Genomic DNA, 19,558 nt, shown 5'->3' with positions numbered 1-19,558 from the left:
ACTGGATTTCCATTGGACAGCACTGCTTCTAGGGGCTTCAGTGAAAACCCAGTGAGGTGAGGGGCCTCCCCACTTCACCTGCTGCCCCATGTCCACCCGCTACAGAGCCAGCCCTGCAAGGGGAGGGATGGCCTGTCCCCCGCACGGTACCTGACACAGAGGTATTTGGTGAACGGACGGACAACCTGGGAAGAGGCACAGGGAAAGAAGCTCTTGATGACACCACTTTCCCACCTTTTATTATCCAATAAATGGATGGGAATGTAGACAAGGACAGGACAACAGCAAATTTTCAATAAATAAGAGAAATGGGGATGGCAGTGGGGCCCATGCCTGCATGGCCCCACATAAATAACCAGGTCACTGGGCTCGAGTGGACATAGGAGCTGGGCTGGGCAGTCGCCCGCACTGACCAGCTGGGGGACAGACACCAACACCACAGGGACACACAAACCACCGAGGCCAGAGGTGCCTCTCCAGCCCCGCACACACCCCTCTCCCTGAATGCTCCTGAGATTTTGGGGTGGCTATGCAGGCTGGCACCCTGTATCACAGCCCTACCCAGGTCAAGGCTGTGGTTCCAATTTCAATAAAAATAGCAGGGAGGGGGGCAGATACATGCATTAAGCCCCTTCTGTAGGCAGAGCCAGGGATGGGCAGCCCCATGGGGGCCTGAAGGCACAGGCCCTGGAAGCCGCAAAAATGGGGCCATAGATAAAGCTACTAATGGGAGGGGTGGCAAGGAGTCAAGCTCTCCCCGCACACGACCCAGGCCAGAGCCTGCAAGGGACTGGAGAAGTCCTGGGCCCCGAGACACCTTTCTCTCCCCACTTCACGGTCAGAAGGATGGTAACCAGGTGATGGCCAGGGACTTGCCCACGGTTAGAACCAGGGAACTCAGTCTCCAGCCCACGGCTTTTTGTTGCCTCTTCCCTTCATGGGGCCACTGGAAGAGGAGGGAGAGGTCCACGCTAGGGCCCTGTACAGAGGCGGGGGCAGTAGATTACCAAGGTGTGGGGCCAGGGGTGCCAGGCAGAGGGCCCCTCCCCACTGCCAAGGCCTAGCCACCTGGTGGTACAGAGGATCCTGCAGGGTCCTAGGATCAGGGCAGGGCACAGGGGCAGGGGAGGGGCTCTCAACCTGCTCCTGCACGCAGCACCCGCCAGCACCTGTCTCTGCACGGGGGCGGACACTCCCACCTCCAGGCCTTGGCCTTTGCTCTTCTGTCTGCTGGACCATTGCTTCTTGATCCTTATAGGCCCAGCTGCAGCTCTACCTCCTCCAGGAAGCCTTCAGAACCTCCCAGGACAGGGCCACAGTGTCCTCAGCTGAGGCAGACCATCAGATAACCAGGTTGCTCTCACTTAGCCGGACCACGTAGCGGTTCTCCTGGGTGACAGAAGTGAGGGGTCAAAGCTGAGTCAGGGGGCTTCTGGGCCCCAGGAAAGCGGCCCCTGCCCAGGGCTCCCTGTACCTCCACCCCATCCGCAAGTCCGGGTTGGTCCAAGTGCCAACAGATACTTGCCCCCTCTGGGCCTCACCTCAGACTTGTTCTCTGCTGGGGGCTTCAGCCACTTAGTATGACTTCCACCACTTGCCAGCAGTGCCCGCTGCTCAGTGGGGAGGCCAGGTTGTGGCGAATCAGGGAGGTCACTCCCCGAGGGCCCAGCCTCCATGATAGTCTTCACCTCAGAGGCTGCTGAACTTGACCGCTGCTCCGGAATTCGGGCCACTCGGAACCTGTGAGGAGTAGTGGTGCAATGATCCCATTAAAGAGGGAACCCTGGGTATAGAAAGGACATTACCTGCTAGGGTCCTACACCAAGTTCATGGATCAGAGCCTGAGCCCGTCCTATATCCTCCTACCCACAGATGAGCCCCCAGCCACCCCGGCCCTAGGTTGTAGGCAAACAGTCCTTTGGCCTGAGGGCCCCAAGGTGTGACGGAGGCCAGGACCCTGCGCTGGGGCCCAAGGGCTCGTGTGAGACACAGCAGAGCTGGGAAGACCTGACATCTCCCAGACCACCCCACCCCCCTTCTGCCCATCACTGAACGGGATGTTCAGGGCTCAAATAGGGCCCCGTCTCCCCCACCCTGGGTATAGCGTCTCTCCCTGACCCTCCTGCATCTGTGCCCATCTCACCTGCCCACAGACAAGATGGTGATCTCGCCCTGGCGTCCTGCCTTGGCCCCCGCCTTGGGAGCCCTGGTCGGGTTGGGCAGGAGTTGGGGAGTGGGGGCAGCGGCAGCTGCGGCCTCAGGGGACAGCAGCACCTCGGGCCACTTCTTCTGGCTACAGCGGGAGCAGCAGGGGCCGGAGAGCGAGGCCAGGCCCTGCACGGTGTGGAGGTGGTGGCGATGCGGGCAGATGTGTGGCGTGCTGGGGGGGCCCGGCGGCAGCCTGCACAGGGCACAGGTGGCGCGGTCACCAGGGCAGGCCCGTGCCAGGGGGTCCCAGGCGGTAGCGAAGGGCACTCAGGGAACCGTGAACACACCCGAGTGGTGACTCCCCCAGGAAGCAGGCTGATTCTGTACGGGCTTGGGGCACCTGCGCACTCACCTGGGCACAGGCCTGTGGCTGGTCTGCACCAGCTGTTTGCTGTGATACTCCTTGAGCAGCTCCTCCAGGGCCGCCGCATTCTCTGTGGGGAGCGGCCGTCAGAACCCGGCTCCGGGCCGGGGGGCGGGGGGGGGTGCTCCCCATGCCCTTCACCCCCACCCCAGCCGGGGCCTAGCGCCTCTCCCTCCACCTCTCATCAGGCAAGAACAAGAAGAAAAGGGGCAGAGCAGGGTGGGACTCTGACCCCCATGGCTGCCTCAGGCTCTGGGAGGAGACCATCCTCTCCCGGGCTTGGCCATAGGGCCAGACCTTCCCCTCACCTTTCTTCTCTGTGATCAGGCGGACCAGGACCCCAATGGTGTCCTCGTTGGCATCTTCAGCCCTGTAGGCGGGGTTGATCCCTGTGGAAAAAAAGCCAGAACTGTGATCCTGGGGAGGAGGGGGGAGGGGGAGGTCATTGGGGGAGCCTCCAGGCTTGACAGCTACACCAAGATGTGGCAGCAGAGGGCACCCCAGGCCTCCCTACGAGTTGTGCTGCAAGCCTGGGTATTTCTGCACTGGGGGCCCCCCAGGCCTCAGCTCATTATCACTGCTCCCTGCAGAGTGAGGGTGGCGGGGGCAGGCTTTTCTGGGGCCTGTTGTCTCCCCTCCATAGCTTCAGGGAGCTGTGGACTATCTTTCCGCCCAGAGCCCCCAACAACTCAGGCAAATTCTGCCATTCCAGGCTTATCACATTTCCCTGCACACCACCCTGTCCACATAACTGAGGGCCATTAAGGCCCAAACCTCAAGAGCATGAGAATGAGCCACGTGACCAATCCGAGGCCCACAGCAAACAGCTCCTAGACCTTGCACCCAGGCAGCAGCCAGCAGTTAAAGGAAGACCTAGGCTAGGAAAACAAGTGTAGCCCCAGGTAAAATGGCCTGAGCTGCCGTCTTCCTGCCCCCTCTAGACTGCGGTGTCAGGAGGTGGGAAGGGCTCTGGCCAGCTCCAGGCAGCCTGGGGCACAGGCATGGGAAGCACCATTTCAATCCTGACTTGGCCACAAGGCTCATTGGGTTGTGTATGCACACTGGGGACCCCGGCCCTACCGGCCTTCAAGGGACCCGGGCGGGGGCGGGGGGCGGGTGGCGGGCAGGAAAGGGGCCCAGGGCCCTGGGGCGGGGTTGCGAGGAACACATCTCTCCCTCTGGTTCCAGGACTCCTAACTCAAACCACAGCCTGGAGCTGAAACCCGACCCCTCATGGGGCCTGCCAAGCACAACTGCCCTGCCAGTGGCTCAGGTCAGAGGTCAGCTTGAGTTCCCAGAACACGCTCCAACCCTTGAACCACATACACACAACTGCAGCCCCCGAGGAGTCCAGGCCCCTACAGCTGGGCAGGGCCTCACCCAGGGTGCGAGTCCTGCTGAAGCCGCTTGACCTGTGCTCTGCCCCTGTTACCACCTCAGGCCACTTCACCTCTCATTCCACTGTGTCACTGTAGGGTCTCTTCTGCATGCTGCATGTCCAGGAAGCCCTCCTGGTTAGCCCTCTGCAGGCCCCTCCCTGTCAGACCCTCTACGCCAACAGGTTCCCTTGCGCAGCACCCCCAGCTCAGTTGGGCTGGGCTCGTCTGTGCCCTCTGGCCTCCCCACCCAGACGCCAGGCCAGGCCTCACCGCTGCCTCCACCTCCGGGGCCGGGCCCAACCTCCTTGTGGGCCGTGCAGTGGTAGCCCTTCCGCTTGAGCAGGTTACACACCAGGATGCCCAGCAGCCCCATGAGGCAGAAGACAGGCACGATGGCAATAACCGCGTACTGGGCCGCCGTCTCCTCGGGGCCGCCTGCCCGTGTGCCGTTCCCAGGCTGCCGCGTGTCCCCAGCGCGGGTGGCCCCTGCTGCTACCTCCACGCCACGTCGGGCCCGCCGTCCCCGCTCTGAGCACCACAGAGGATGGCGGCATGGAGGAAAGATGGAGGCAGAGAGGCCCAGGGCCTGAGTTAAAGTGGGGAGGGGGCACTAAGGTGTCGGAGCCGCCTACCGCCCACTCTCCATCATGCTGGGGAAGCAGCGGCCAGCTCCCCGCCAGCACGTGTTTTTGGCCATCTTATCAGTCAGCCAGAGCAAGGCCTCCTCAGGCCTCAGGACAGCCAGACCCTGAGCCCCGTGGTCGATCCCCCTCACCCTGGGGTGAAGAGACAGCACGCGAGCACATGCCTGGGCACACGGGCCCCGGCTCCCGCCTCCCCATGACTGGGTCCGTGAGGGAGCTGCCTCAGAAAGTGACCGACAACAGGTGAGAGGGGTGTGTGCTCACACGCATCTGCACGTGTCTGAGGGGATGAGGACAGGAGACAGGAAGGATGTGAGCCCCTCAGCGCCCCTGACCCCCGAGCTGTGGCCGCCACCTGCTAGATGGTCTCTGCCACTCAGAAACAACGTGAGCAAACACACCGCCAGTGGGACAACCGATCACATCCTGCCGGACGCCCTCTGGCTGCACACCCTTCCCTGGGCTCAGGGTGGAGGGCCCCACTGTCCCGGATGGACACTGCGGGGGCCCCTGGGCTCAAGCTCACAGGATCGCCTCCTATACATACCCTCACCAGTCCTAGCCCCCATTGCTCACTCACCAGAGCAGCTGCGAGTACCCAGAGGTGTCCAGGAGCATGGCTGACAGGGGACATGGGGGACCCCCGAAGTGGCAACCCACCTGCAGGGAGAGGAGATATCACTGAGGCCCAAAAACTCTCCTTAAGAGAGGCTCCTGCCAGGCACACTCACTGGTCCTGACCCATCCCATTTCACAGACGGGAAGACTGAGGCCTGCTCGGGGGGTGGGTGAGGCTGGGACCCCAGGACCCAAAGTCCTGGTCAGCTAGCCAGGAGTCCTCAAGCCCCACCCCATGGCTCACCCAGGCTGGCAGTCTCCACATAGTGTGTCTTGAGTCGCTGTGCCTGCCTGGGCCTCCAGCCTCCCTCGAGGGCTGCAGCGGGAGTGGGCCTGGCACGGGCCCAGGCCCCACGAAGCAGAGAAAGTGCCCGGGGGACAGGACCTGCATAATGTGCCCTGCCCCAGGTCCTGTGGGAGGGAAAGGGTGAGAACAAAGCCAGGCCTCAGGTCCCTGGGAAGCCAGGTCTGGAGCATGGGCCCCTGGTCCTCAGCAGTCTTCCCAGGACAGGGCGGATGGGCGGGGCAAGCTCACCAGGTTGGGCTCCTTCCCAGGTGGGCACTGCCACGGGGTCGTTGACAGTGGAGAGGCCAGAGGCCAAGGCAGCAGCTGGAAGAACAGCGGGCAGGACACACTGAGAGAGCAGGAAGTGCGGGGGTGTGGCACCTCTGGGGCCATCTGCCCACCACCCACTTCCTAATACCCCGGGAGTGGGGACCACTGACCACTCGGAGCCAGCCTCCAGGTTTCAGGGACACTCTCTAACCTCCCTCCCTCATGCTGCAAATAAAACCTGCCTGTCCCATACCTGCAGCATCGCCGCGGCCTAGATAGAAAACCCTATCCACTTCTGGAAAGTGCTGGAAAACCCCAGACAGGGCCAGATCAGGATCTCAAGCCCTCAGGTCCCTGAGTCACACCCATTCCAGCTAACCAGAATGATAAAGAGGAAAGGCTTCCGAATTTCTCTCTCAAGTACTGTCCCCCTTCCTGCTGCTGTGCCCCCCCCCCCCCAGTCCCAGCCCCTGTTCATCATCCCGGGGGCCAAGTCTGCAGCTGGTGCTTCCTATTCTGGGCCCTCAAGAGAGTCTTTGGGACCACATCCTCCGTGACCCCTCCACAAAAAGCCAGCCAGTTCACACTCCTGCACCCACACAGGGCGGGATACATCCCAAGGAAGGGATCTCAATTTGCAGCCCCGGGCACATTCCACTGAGAGGTCCCTCTGCTCCCCATTCCAGAATGAACTACCTGCCCTGAATCCCTCCTGCTGTGGGGAGATTCTCCCCACAACCTGTCTTCCAATTTGGCCCCAGCTTGAGGTAATAGGCACGGAGTAAAGCCAGCTGCCCTGGAGGGCTGAGGGAGTATCACACAGGAGGCTCTGGGGCCCTCCTCAGGCCCCAGATCTGGCTCCCAGCACCTGCCAAGCTGTGTAACCAACCTTGGCATGGCTCCTGGCATGGGGTCCCTGAGCATGGAGGGCTGGGGTACAGGGCTCTGTACCAGGATCCCAACCCCAACTCACCACAAAAAGGCAGGACAGGGGCCAATGTGGCGGGCTCAGCTTCATCCTCAGGCCCCTGGGAAGGAAGGAAGAGAGGCTCAGCAGGAGGTGGGAGTAGGCAGGCAGCTGTGGTCTGCCCTCCCGGCACTGCTTCCAGGACAAGACTAGACGGCAATTGGCAAGGTGTTGTGCGGTAGGCTAAGCTGGGGTAGTTTGGCCTAGACTCATCACACTCCCTCTTTCCCCACAAACCTGCGTAGAGGTGGGGGTATGCTGGCTGGGGCTAGCCTCCCAGGGCAGCAGAGGGGGGAACAGAGAGCTCTGCCAGGTTTGGGGGGCTTCCCGGAAGAGGAAGGGCTTCTTTCCCCTTCCATAAATAGCCAGGTGCACTGGGACAGGGGCAGGGGTGCCTGGGAGGAAGGAAGCCTGCAGCAGCAGTCCTGGGGGTTTGGGCTGAGAGGGCCTGCCATCCTCATGCCCAGACCCTCACCTCATCTCTAGCTTCCAGGATCCCACCCCTTGGACCTCCTTGTGGGCCCTGGCCTTTCCTGTTTTTCTGCCTTCACTTTTGCGGTTTCTGCTCCAAGGAAGGCCCTTTCCCCCAGCCATCAAAGACCAACACGAAGGCCTCTCTTTCCAGAAGCATCTCTAGATTTCCCTTTCCCCAAAGCTCCTGCATGTCTCCCTACCCCACCTCATCACAGTCCTGGTCCCCCTACGTGTCCCATTCCCGACCCGGGGGTCTTCTCCGCCGAAGGATGTGGAAGGATGTGTCCAACACTGGGGTGGGTCTGACTGCGACTCTGGGGCAGGAGCAGACCTTCTGCTGTCCTAGTGGCCAGCATTCAGCCTTCTGTCCTCTCTTGGTCACCTACTACTGCCCTTAGCACAACAAGTAGTAGAAGACAGACATGTCCCTGTCCTCAGGGAGCTCATATCCCTGTTGACCAATGGCCAACAGATGAACGGGGAACGTCCCCCTGCCAGATGGTGGGGAGTGCCAACAAACAGTAAGGCAGGGTGAGGGCGCAGATGGCCACTGGCCTAAGGTTGAGCACCCAGGCTCCGGGTATGGAGTCCTCTGGAGAGAAGCCTCTAACCAGTACACAGGTTGAAAGAGTAGGATCAGGGATTTGGTTTAGACAACAAAAGGGGCCGCGACAGAACGAGGGAGTCCCCGTCACATATTTCCAGGAGGCCTGCCTTCAGGCTCAGGAAGGGGAAGGAAGCTGGATTTGTCGGGCCTCCGCCACAGGCCACACAGCTTCTGACCCCTAAGGGGCGGCCAAGCCCCTGGCCCAGGGCCCCCAGCAGAGTGAGGGGACCCCACCTGGAGCCCCGTGCTGCGAGCCCGGTGGGAGAAGCGCTGTGTGCAGTCCACCCCGGGCCCCACGCGAGCCCCTCGGGCCTACAGTGGCCTGGTCTTCCCATCAGGAGGGAAGAAGCCCGAGGAAACTGATCCCCTCCCCACCCTCGGGCAGCGGGGCAGCCAGGGTTTGAATTACACCACAGAGGAGGGGGAGGGGCTGCAGGCACAACAGCCGGGGACTCTCCAGGTCACTGGCAGCGCCTCTGGGCCCAAGCCAGCTCAGGGGAAAACGGGACAGAAGGTCGGGCCACAGCCTGGCAGTCAGCTCCCACCCAGCGGCATACCCGGCCCCATCCCCCGGCCCGGCCCCTCCTCTGACTTGGTCACAAGTCTTCCTTTGCAGTTTCTGGCCCAAAGTGGCCCTTCCCCTACCCAGGCCCAGCTCCCGCTCAAGCCCTTCTCCGCATGAAGATCCTTCTTCATAGGATCTAACCCACAGACTTGACCACGAGCCCCAAGGCTGCAGACTGGCCCCACAGGGGCTGGGGCAGGGGTGAAAGGAGGCACAAGAGCTCCACAGGAGAGGGCCCCAGTGCCACCTCTGGCCCTGCCTGGCCCCCACTGGGGTGACCCGAGCCCACACGGAGGGGCTGTGCAGCTGCTTACCTCCAGGCAAATGGGGAGCTGTGATCTCAAGACTTCCAGGAGGAAAATGGGAGTCCAAAGGCCCAGACTCCAAGCCAGCAAGGGCCCACTCAGGCCCATTCACAGACACCCGCCACCTAGCGCCCTGACGCCTTCTAATTACGTGCCTTCTAATTATCCCAAACTGGTACTTACTCCAGTCTGGCCGCCAGAGTCTCTGCTGACAGCCGCCCCCCTCCCCAGCCCCCACCTGCAGCCAGACGGAGCCCCCCGATGGACCTGTCCAGGCAGGCAGCCCATGCCGGCCACCCAGAACCCCCTCCATGCACACACCTGCTGTTCTGACCGCCCTCTGCGCCCCCTTCCCCCCAAGGCCTCCAGCATCTAAGCCTAGAATCTTGGAATCTTGACTGAGAAGCAACTTCGGATCAAAGCCCCTTGGCTGGTGGGTGTCCGTGAAGTCTCCAACCCTACTCCTCTGCCTAGTCCTAAGGCCAGGCGAGTCACTGACCTTCCAAAGCCTCCAAAGGGCCCCCAGGAAGAAGACTGTCACAGGCGGGCAGACCAAGGCCCACAGCAGGGAGCCTCCTAGCCTGGGCCTGTCCCCATTGCCACCAACTCCCTGTGGGACCTGAGCCCCTGCTTCACCTTGCTGGGTCTCAGTATCCTCATCTGCAAGATGGGGATAGTTCTCTTCCAGGGCAAGACTGCGCTGAGGTTTACAGGAAGTAATGAGCCTAACGCGGGTCCTGTGATTTCCTCCCCGATCGCTCCCCTCTTTCCCTCTGCACCTCAGGCCCAGGTTTGTAATTAAGTATCTGTTTGCTTACTTGTTTCATGCTGCTCCCCACTCCTCACCCCCCCCACCCCGACAGCAGCAAGGGCAGGGTGTCTGTTTCATTTACCGCAAAACCCTCCCCCAGCAGTGTCTGGAGCAGGAAGCCTCTGCAGGACAGGCTGGGGCGGGGGTGGGGGCTTCCTCACAGGCGGTCCACCCCCACCTCCAAAAATGCCCGAACAATCAGACCCAGAAATTCCCTGGAAGAAAACCAGCTAGGGAAGCCACGACCAGGGCGGGGGAGCCCCAGGGAGGTGCAGCCCTGGAGGCCTCAGAGAAAGAGGAAGCTGGGACAGCACCCAGCCCTGGGGGCAGCTTCCCCTTTCCCAGAGCTGCAGCTTGGTGGGGTCACGAGGCCCCAGCCTGGGGCTCTCCTCTCCAGGCTCCCTCTCCAAGCTCACCCTGGCCTCCCTCGGAAGTTCCACAGTATCCCAAAGATCTCCCACCTCCCAGACATCACCCACCACTCCTCGCCCTTGGCCCTTGGCCTCCAGTTCAGCCCCAAGTACAGCCTAGGTATCTTAACATTGGGATCTGGCCCCTGCCCCCCCCTCCCCCCGCCAGCCATTCTGGGCTTCTTTCACTCCCTACACTTGCTTCTCTCACTGAGGCACTGGTACCTGCTGTTTCCTCCACCCAGAAAACCTTCCCATCACCTGGCCAACATCTACTCTTCCTTTGGAGCTCAGCTCAAAGCCACTTCCTCCTGGAAGCCCCCCTTATGCATTCATCATCCTGCATGTAACCATCCTGTTTACCCAGCCTCTCCCCCAACAAACTCCATGCCCAGTGCTCAGCACAGGGCCTGGCTCCGGTGAGTGGATAGCTATATAGTGAACTGGGGATAGCTAGGGGGACGGATGGGGAACAGGGATCAGGCGAGTATATAGCTTCTGCCAAGGCTAGGAGGGCCCAGAGGCTGGAGTTAGGCAGGGGGGTTTGAAACTGGATCTGAACACCTGAGCTAACCTGGGGGAGAATCAGCCTGCCTTGCTCTGCTCTTCACTGGCTCTGTGGCTGTGGACACCCCCTCTCCCACCAAGACAGAGGGCTGGTGTGAGGCCAAGAGACTTCACCTTAAACACTCAGCACAGGGCCTGGCACAGTCACCCCTCAATAAGCATTCACCATACCTCAGTTTCCCCATGTGTAAATTACGGAGCGGGGAATGGCACCCACTTGGCAGGTGTGACGTATGAAAGCTTCTTCTCCATTTACGTACAATGCTTGGCCCAGAGCCTGGTACACAGGAGGTGCTGGATTAGCCATGGTGAGGATCTGGGAGGAAGGAGGGTGTACGAAGGGAGAGAGGTCTGGAAAGGTAGGGGGTCAGAGCCCAGGTCACACCAAGACTTGGATGCAAGCTGAGAAGCCTGCACTGCCCTCGGGGCCTATGGGAAAAGGGTTAGGAGGCGGGGGAGAGGTATGGAACAGTTTGCCTCTCAGAGGGCTCCCTGAGCTGCCTGCCAAGGAGGCAGGACTGGGGAGACAGAGGTGGGAGGCAGGTCCCCACGTGGAGCAGGGGGTGGGAGGCAGGTACTTCTGTTTCCCAGCCAGGGGTCCTAGGGCCTGTGGACCTCCCTGTAGCCTCCAGAGGCTAGCGTTGCCTGGAAACACATCTGGACACAGGCCTTCCTTGCAGTGGCCAAGACAGAAAGACAAAGGCCGCCCATCAATAGAGAAATCCAGGTTAGCAAGCAACCCAGTGGTTCCCTGGCAACTGGGGCTGAAGTAGGGCAGTGTCCACAGAGGCGGCGGTGAGGGCAGCTAGGCCTGCCTCTTCGCCATCCTTCCTCCACCCTCGCAGGGAAGGCAACTGACTCTCATTCCCTTGGGGTCTGTCTGGGTTGCTCTACACCTTACAGAAGAGATGAGCATCCCTGTTTCACACCCAGGTAAACTGAGGCCACAGGCGATCACTTGTATGGGTCACAGAGCCAGGGAGTGGTGATGCAGGGACAGAGCCCAGGTCTGGCTGATTCTCCTTCCCCCCCTTACTCCTGAGCCCCCTTACCTTGGAGCCTAGCCTAGGCACCAGCACGTAGCGGACGTTCTCCGAGGGTCTGTCAGCTCGACGGCAGAGGCTATAGGGAGCTAGTGGTCCACAGAAGCGGTTCATGGAGAGGCCATTACAAAGAGGCCGGGCGGGCCCCCGGGGAGGAGGTGCTGCCCACCCCCCGTTCCCGGGGGTCTCTGAGGCCTCTGGGGTTTCCCTGCATCCATCTTCATCTGCATACTGCCCTAGTCTGCACCAGCTCCTGCAGGAAAAGGCACTGGCACCTGGGAGAAGCAGGAAGCCCAGGGAAGGCTGGGAAGAGGACGTCTCAGGGTAGCGGCCCGCTCCTCAGGCTGCTGCCAGGTGGGGTCTAGAGCTGTGTGGAGGCTAGCTCAGGGCCACTCAGTGAGAAGGGCAGCCCCATTCCCACCCCGGCCTTGGGCAGCCATGGTTTCCCAGGCCACAACCCTTGGGTAAGGACCCCATGCCTGTGGACCCCAAATCCTACACCAGGGCACACCAGACAGCGGCTGTTCCCTGCCCCCCCCCGGGGGGGGCTGCTCAGCATGGTTCTGGCCCTCACTTCAGGCCGCCACACGGCCTGCACTTTCAGGGGCTTGGGGAGGTGAGGTGGGCAGGTGCGGCTGAGGGAGCTAATTGGCCCTTGAGACAAAGAAAAGGCTGAGGTGGCCAGACTAGGCCGACCCAGCTCCTCCCAGTCTGGTGTGGTACAGATGCAAAGCCTGCCCCTTCCCTAGCTGAGGCTGGGGCTGGGGCTGGCGCTGGGGCAGGGGGCTGCTAAACCACACAGTCATCTCTGGGGCAGAGCTGGGGCTCCCCAAACCCCCTCACTACTGCATGCCTCATTCCCATTCCAGGCCTCAAAGATAGACTCCCAGGTTTCACAAATGAGGAAACTGAGGCTCAGAGAGGCCAAGGAGTACCCTCTAACAACTTGGTCTCAAAGGAGACAAGGTTTACCACCCAGGAGTGGGGGCAGGCAGCCCTTGTCCTCGCCACGCCAGGCTCCAGCAGGCCCCACTGCGGCCCAACACCCGACCGCTCAGCGCCCCGGGCTTCCTGCAGGGAGCCTGGGCCAGCCCTGGGCTGTCTCCCCGGCCCCAGGACAGGATGGCAAGGGGCCTGGGAGGGCTGGAGGACACCCCACTGCCCACCCACTCATGCTACTGTTACCTCTTCCCCGACTGCACAGCTCGTACTGACCGCTAACATGTAGGCCTGACCCCAACACCCCAAGCGGGGCGAGGCTTCACAAGAGACTGAGGGGAGACCACAGGCCCAGCCGGCCCTGTCCTCCAGCTCCTCTAGACTTCGGGTGCTGGGGAAAGAGACCCCTCTCCCCAGCAATCCCAGGTCAGGCGGCCCTGACCAACAGCCACTGAGGAAAGGGGTCAGCACTGGCGGGAAGTTGGGCTCTGGAGCAGTCGATCCTGGGTTCAGGCTCTGGTTCGTCGCTTAGCAGCTCTGGAACCTTGGCCAAGTTACTTCCCCTCCCTGAGCTTCAGGGCCCTCTGCACACAAGGGCTCTGGCCCCTGCCTCCAGGGGCTGCGGGGATAAGCGGAGCCTGTAAACAGTGCTGACCAGGGCCTGGCCTGACGAACCTCCCCCGAGCATCAGTTCCCACCACAGCCCACGAGGGCCAGAGGAAGAGCCAAGCTCAGAATTAAGCAGCACCCAGGCAAGGTCATCCAGTGGCATGCGGAGCAAGCAAGGGTGCTTTAGGGAACCCAACGTCAGTCCCAGCAGCACGAGGAGAGGAGTCCTGGCCTCCCAGGATGGCTCCGGGGGCCCATTTCCCAGCTGCTGTACAGCCTGCGCCCACGTGCTCCCCGACCAGCTGAAGCCGCAGTCAGGACCCAGCCCCACATCCCTAAGCCTCAGTTTCCTCCTCTGTAATTTGGGAGAGTTGTGCTTGTTCAGCTGACCTCTTGGCTGGAGGATCCAGAGTTCATAGGAGAACAGTGGCTCTTCTTACAATCAGGCTTCAGCCCAGGTGCCACCTCCTGCAGGAAGCCTTCCCGGTCTCCCTGTCTGGGCGGACCCTCCCCTCTCCTGGCCCCTTCAGCCACGGGTGATCTCCCTGGAGGAAGGCAGGCAGGCAAGCGTATGCAGGGAGCTGGGCACAGAGCAGGGCCAGGCCCCTCCCTCCACTCATTGCTCCTTCTCACAGTGACCACAATATACAGACCCAAGTTTAGGTCCTTCCTTCTGGAAGCGCTCCTTCCTTCTCTCTCCACCCACACAGTCAGACCCTGCTTCTAACTGGCTGCAGAGGCCCCTCCATCCCTCTCTCTGTGCCAAGTAGTCAGGGCACACGCTCACGGCCACATGGGCAGTTTATTTATAGAGCTCTCATCTTTCCCAGGGTGGCCCAGGAAAGAGCTCTGGCCTTCCAGGCAGACAGACCGGGGTTAGGATCCCAGTGACACTAGGGTCTTGCAAGTCCCTTCCCCTCTCTGGGCCCTCCTTTCCCTGCCTGTACCTGGAGGAGACTGCCGACCCTCAGGACATGACACTGAAGATGTGCGAGCCTCAGGGGTCCAAATCCCAGGGCTGGGCACACAGTAGGGATGCAGCACTGGCTCCCTCCTGTCCTCCTTGCCACCCCAGCCAGTGGCACTGGGATCAGGCCCAGGCACCCAGGGCCTCAGCAAACAATGGGTGCTGAGCTCAGCCAGAGACCTCATCCCACTCACCCCCAATCCTGAGTGGGGGTGGGGCCAGATGGGCCTTGCTGGCTGATCTCAGGCAAAAGATCCATACAAAGACTCCATACAGGAGTCTGGCCTGATCCAGCCAGGCCAGGTGCTGAACAGCCCCACCACGTCCCCCTCCCAAGGCAGGTAGCCAGCACGGTCCTTCTGTGAAAACTGATGTCAGAATTGTCAGACAAACCCTGCCTCCGCGTAGAGACAGGGCAAGGCAAGATCTTGAGCGCCAGACTCCAGCATCATGGCTGTGGGACTCAAACTAGGTCTGCTCCCCTCTGCCCTGAGTCTCTGCTTCCCCACTGAACAGCTTGGGAAGGAAGGGGATCCTCTGTCAGTGCTGTTGAGACCTGAGCCCAGGGCCTGGCACACAGCAGGCAATCTGCTGGCCCAGAACGGGGGTCTTGTCTGAGGAGGGCCCATGGCAAGCACCAGACAGATGTGCCGCTACAAAAAGGATGGCCATGAGTCTTCGCCTCCAAGCCCCCAGCACACACGCAGGAGCATCGGAGACTCTGGGTGCAAACCTCCCTGTGCATCCCACCCAGCACACAGTAGGCCCTCGGTGGCTGCCCTTCCTCAGGAAGAGGCCTGGCCAGCACAGATATGGCAGCAAGAGAGGGCAGGCTTCTGGCCGCGGCCGCCCTACCCAGCTGGGTATGCAGTGCCCATGAGTGCCCCACACCTGAGCCTATTCCCAAAGGTGAGGGGGGACACCTGGCAGGTGGACCACAACAAAGAGGAGGAACTAACATTGGGCTGGGAGGGCTTCCTGGGTGAGGGGAAGCTGTACCCTGAATGGCCAGGAGGGTTCTAGAAAGAGGAAACAGCAAAAGCAGAGGCAGAGTCGAACCGAAGCATCTGGTAGGGAGAGATGAGGGTGAAGATGTAAAGTTCAAAAGGTCTTGGAAGGAAATGTCGAGGCTAGGATGAGGAGTCTGGACTATATTGTGTAGGCAAAAAAGTAAGTGGCCCTAGGGAGGGTGCTCTGACGGGGCGAGGAAGAACTGGAAATGACAGGGCCAGAGCGGGACGTAAGAGGGAGCTGTGATTTTGTGAAGGTGTGTCTCGGGCCACATCCCGGCTGCCGGGGGATGTGTGGCAGCACCGAAGGTGGGTAGGGGCCCTGTCTGGAGGGTGAGAGCCAGAACAAGAGGGTTCTGGGGCCCTTGGGTAAGTCTCGGCCCTTCTCAAACCTCAGTCTCGCTCACTCGCTCCGGAAAAGGAAGCTGACCCTACAGGCAGGGGCAGAGCGCTGACTGCCCCTCAAAGTCTCCCCTCCTTGGCCAGACACAGGTACCTCCCTCCGGCAACTATCAGATGAGTCCCAACGGGGACCACGTGTAGAAACCCAGCCTGGGCCCACTGTCATCCCAGGAGGCCCAAGTTCCCAGAAAGGTCTAGCTTGGGCGGGGCACAGGATAGGGCTGGGAGGGCCTCCATCAGGGCTAGGACCCGAAGAGGAGGCTAACCCTTCCCCTCTCCCAACCCCTCCCTGGGCCCTGAGCTATTTCCCTGTTTGCTGGGGATGGAAATAACTCAGGCTCAGCCCCAGGAGACCAAGATAGCTATTCTGATCAGCCCCAAGAAGCACAGCTCCAGTCATTCCAGAGAGGACCGAGGGACACCCTGACCCCCCAGCTCTAGCTCTCGGCCAAGCGGCAGCAGTGGTGACAACTAGCAGGGGCCTCTGGGAAGAACAGAGAGACTGAAGGACTGAGAGGATGGGGCAGAAGCTCAAGGTCACCCCCGGCCTGCCCCCCACCACAGCATGTGGGGAGATTTGGGAAGGTGCCCCTAGAGCAACTCTGAATAGGGGAATAAAGCCTCTCCAGTATGGTGAAGGTCAACTGGGATTCTCACTATCCTTGCCCCCCCACCCCCCCCGCCCAGAGCCTGGCTGTGCTGCTGACTCCTGACTCTCTTTGTAGCTATGTGGATGCTCCCAAAACCAGTTGCAGGCTCTAGAAGACGGGAGACAGGCCTCTCTGGTGACCTCTGGCTAGGGGTGAGACCTGTGGGAAGGGAAGAGGAGGAGGAACAGGAAGACCACATAACCGACCCACCCACAATGTTTCAGACATGTGCAAATACACACCACACTCAGAACTCACAAAGGCACACTCTGACAAGGCCTTGCTTGTCAGCCCAGGTTTGAGAGAAGCCTAGATAAGCCATGAACAGATATTAGAAAGGTGGGTGGCCCTCTCCAAGCATCTCACAGGGTTTTGGGGGCAGAAAACCTGAATTCCAATCCTGGCACTGTCCTGACTCTGCATGACCTTGGGCAAGTCACTTTGCTTCTCCGAGCCTTGGTTTCCTTCTCTGAAAAATAGTCCCATCTCAGAACCACTGTGAGGATTCAGCAAGAGTACACCATAAAGTGTTCAGCATAGCACCTGGCACCCTCTATCCTCGCCCCAACGCAGAATGCAACCAACATTTTCAGAGGAGAACAGAACTTCCAGATCCTTTAGCAGGTATCCCCTCACCCCACCTGGTCTAGAGAGCCCAGTTTCGATTCCACTCTGCATGAACCCAACAGACCCTCTTGTGGAGATGGGAGGCTCATAGGGTCTGGCCCAGACGGTGAAGCGGCCCTGCTCCAGCTCTCCAAATCAGACACCACTCGTGGGGAACAAGTCCGTACCCCCTCTCCCCGCACAAAGGGAACTGAAGGAGACCGAGGCCAGAGAAGTCAATGTCTATGGATCAGAATTCTGGCTTGGTCTGAGGAGCTGTACTTCCATTCCTGTCCCCAGCAGCCCCTGGGCCACTGTGTCCCCAGCAGCCAGCCTGCCCCCACCCCCCACTGCAGTCTTTCTGCCTGGAGGGAGGGAGGGGAGAACAGAGGAAGTTGACCCAAAAACAATAGAGGATCCCAAAGTGATGATTCACAGTCCATTCACAGCCCAACACCTCAGTGTGCAGAAGGGGAGACTGAGGCCCAGTTGGGGCAGGGTCTGAGGAAGATGGGCCCAGTGAGAATACAGGTTACTGGGGACAAAGCTTTGCCAGGCGTCTGGGACCTCAGTGTGCGAGTGTGTGTGTTTGGGTGGTGGAGCCTGAGGCTACCTCAGGGCCCCCCAGCTGCTGCCAGAAATGTCAGTCACCTCACCAGATGCCACCCAGGCTTGGCCTCCTCTCCCTCTTCCAGGGCAAGTCACTCTGGGTCCTCCCCACTGACTAAACTGAGATGCTGAGAGGTGCCCTCTTGGGGACAATTCTGGAGAGACCCCTCGCCTCCCCTCCTCTCCCTCCCTCCATCTACAGGCAGGTGTTTGTGGCCCCTCCCCTTTCCGCCTCTTACTCATTCCCCTGAGGCCCGTACACACGGACTGACAGACACGGACACGGACACACACACACACACCGACAATACTTGACCCAACAAGCACACTATGGCTCCAGGGATTTGGGGGCTGGTCCTCACAGTCACTTGGGGTTCCTCTCCCTCTATTTCACACTCACTCGCATTAGGGAGCCGCTCTGGCCCTGCCTTGGTCACGTCCCAGGCCACACACAGACTCAGTGACCGGGGACTCACAGTAAGCTGGGGTCACGGTCACCCGCAGGGACCTGGGGTCTCTCTCACACAATCACAGGCGCTCACTCGGCCTGTAAGAGACACACAGAGCCCCTCTGTGTCTCCCGCTTGGCCCCGGCGTCACCGTGGCTCAGTGTCCCGGCCACACGGTCTCCAGGGCTGGGCCGCCTCACGCGCCGTGTCACCCACAGTCACGGGCTGACACCGTTCAGAACCCCCCCTCCGGCCACCCCGCGCCGCCGCCGTCCCGTCCCGCACCCGTTCCTGGTCTCGGTCCAAGTTTCCCGGGCCGGGGGCGTCTCCGGGGCCCGCCGATTCCTCAAACTCCAAGTCCCGCCGCGGCTTCGCCACCGCGCACGGCCGGGCCTGGAGTCGCGGCCGGAGGACGCGCAGGTCCCGGGGCATGGGTCTCAGAGACGGGTGGGGACCGGTGCGCGGAAGACGCCGGGACAGGACGCGGGGGCGGGGGGGGGGGCGCTCAGGGCCGGGGCTGCGGCATCCGCCGCGCCGGCCAACTTCCTCAGAGACGCGGGAAGGCAGGGGCGCCACTCGGGTCCGCACCCCTCTAGCCCCGGCAGCGAGAAGCACACCCCAGGCTGAGGCCCCGCGCGCCCTCCTTACCTGGCCGCCCCGCAGCAGCTCCCAGCAGGGCCCCAGGGTAGAAGCGCAGCCCCCGGCCCGGCTCTGCGAGCGCACGAGCGGCCGCGCAGGTTGCGCGCCTTTTGAATGAATCGCTGGCCTGGCCGGGAAGGTGCGCAGCCCCGCCCCCGCGCGTCACGGCCGTCGGCCCCGCCCCCGACGTCAGAGCCCGGGCTCGCGCCCCTGGGCCCCCACCCCTTGAGGCGGCAGAGGGCCTCCGCTTCTCCCGCCGGGTCGCGCTGCTCTGTGTCGCCATCTCTCGCGCCCCCGGGGAACTGCAGGGGGCTGCGCGGGAAGAGGCCTCTTGGATCAGCCTCTTCTGGGCTCCAAACCAAGAAAGAAGGGGTTGCGGGGTGCTTGGGTGTCTCAGTCGTTAAGTGTCTGCCTTCAGCTCAGGTTACGATCCCAGGGTTCTGGGGTCGAGCCCCAAATCGGGCGCCCTGCTCCGCGGGAAGCCTGCTTCTCCCTCTCCCACTCCCCCTGCTTGTGTTCCCTCTCCCACTCCCCCTGCTTGTGTTCCCTCTCTCGCTCTCTGTCAAATAAATAAATTAAATCTTTTAAAAAAAAAAGGGGGGGTTGTGAGATGCAAGATAGACTGGAGACTTGGGTGCTACTCCGGGTCCATTGCCAGTGCATCGTCAGTCCAGGCAGGACCACCGCTGCCCCTTCCTGGGTCTTGTTTTCCTCCTAGAAACTGGCAGTCAGGGAGAACAACCTCCCTTTGCTGACGAGGCCCAGGAGGCCCTGGCCTAGTTGGTGAGGGAAGTCCAGGTGAAAGTGAATCTGTAGTGGAGGTCCATATGGTGTCTCCTGCACATTCCTCAGGGCCCTGCCCAAATCCTTCTCCAGAGGCCTTTCCTGTCTCCACACCCCCACCCCTGTCTGACAGGATAGTGAGTCCCTCCTTCCAGCAGGACAGATGACACACTGTCCCTTCCCTACCACTTCCCTACCACTGTCCCAGGCTGTCCCTTCCCTACCACCAGCTGTCCCACCTTGCCAATTCCCTTTGCCAGCCATCAGGGTGCCCAGCAAGGCAGTGACTAGGGACTCCAGGACACTATTCACATTGTATTCCCAGCTCTGTGAATTGTGCCCCCTGGAGTTGTGCAATATGGTGGGCCCCCGGGACT

General features: G+C 61.3%; 1 protein-coding gene across 7 annotated transcripts; it reads right to left on the bottom strand.

The window, feature by feature from the left end:
• Nucleotides 1–217: 217 nt before the first annotated feature.
• RELT (RELT TNF receptor) lies at nt 218–18,521 on the bottom strand. Of its 7 annotated transcripts, XM_031024969.2 has the most exons (13): nt 13,457–16,099; nt 11,528–11,607; nt 10,647–10,791; nt 6,743–6,797; nt 5,749–5,823; nt 5,458–5,624; nt 5,176–5,255; nt 4,222–4,479; nt 2,881–2,961; nt 2,561–2,642; nt 2,144–2,401; nt 1,542–1,740; nt 218–1,389 (listed from the first exon to the last, which is right to left on the bottom strand). In XM_031024969.2, exons 3-13 carry the CDS (start codon nt 10,658–10,660, stop codon nt 1,342–1,344), a joined length of 1,317 nt encoding a protein of 438 aa, XP_030880829.1. In that variant the 5' UTR covers nt 10,661–10,791; nt 11,528–11,607; nt 13,457–16,099; the 3' UTR covers nt 218–1,341. The 7 variants fall into 7 exon arrangements, with proteins under 7 accessions (XP_030880829.1, XP_030880832.1, XP_030880833.1 ...); XM_031024972.2 differs by lacking the exon at nt 2,144–2,401 and having other exon boundaries at nt 13,457–16,112; XM_031024973.2 differs by lacking the exon at nt 4,222–4,479 and having other exon boundaries at nt 13,457–16,100.
• Between the last annotated feature and the right edge of the window lie 1,037 nt (nt 18,522–19,558).

The sequence above is a fragment of the Leptonychotes weddellii genome, chromosome 11 (assembly GCF_054177405.1).
Source record: "Leptonychotes weddellii isolate Sample4059 chromosome 11, ASM5417740v2, whole genome shotgun sequence".
NCBI lineage: Eukaryota > Metazoa > Chordata > Mammalia > Carnivora > Phocidae > Leptonychotes > Leptonychotes weddellii.
This window is presented reverse-complemented; position numbering and strand designations above follow the sequence as displayed.

Excerpts from the sequence above, each read along its gene's own strand:
- RELT (XM_031024969.2), bottom strand. Across the intron at positions 5,824-6,742 it reads CCCTGTCCTGCCTTTTTGTG|CTGCTGCCTTGGCCTCTGGC; the intron begins GTGAGTTGGGGT and ends CTGTTCTTCCAG. Across the intron at positions 5,625-5,748 it reads CTGGGAAGGAGCCCAACCTG|GACCTGGGGCAGGGCACATT; the intron begins GTGAGCTTGCCC and ends TCCCTCCCACAG.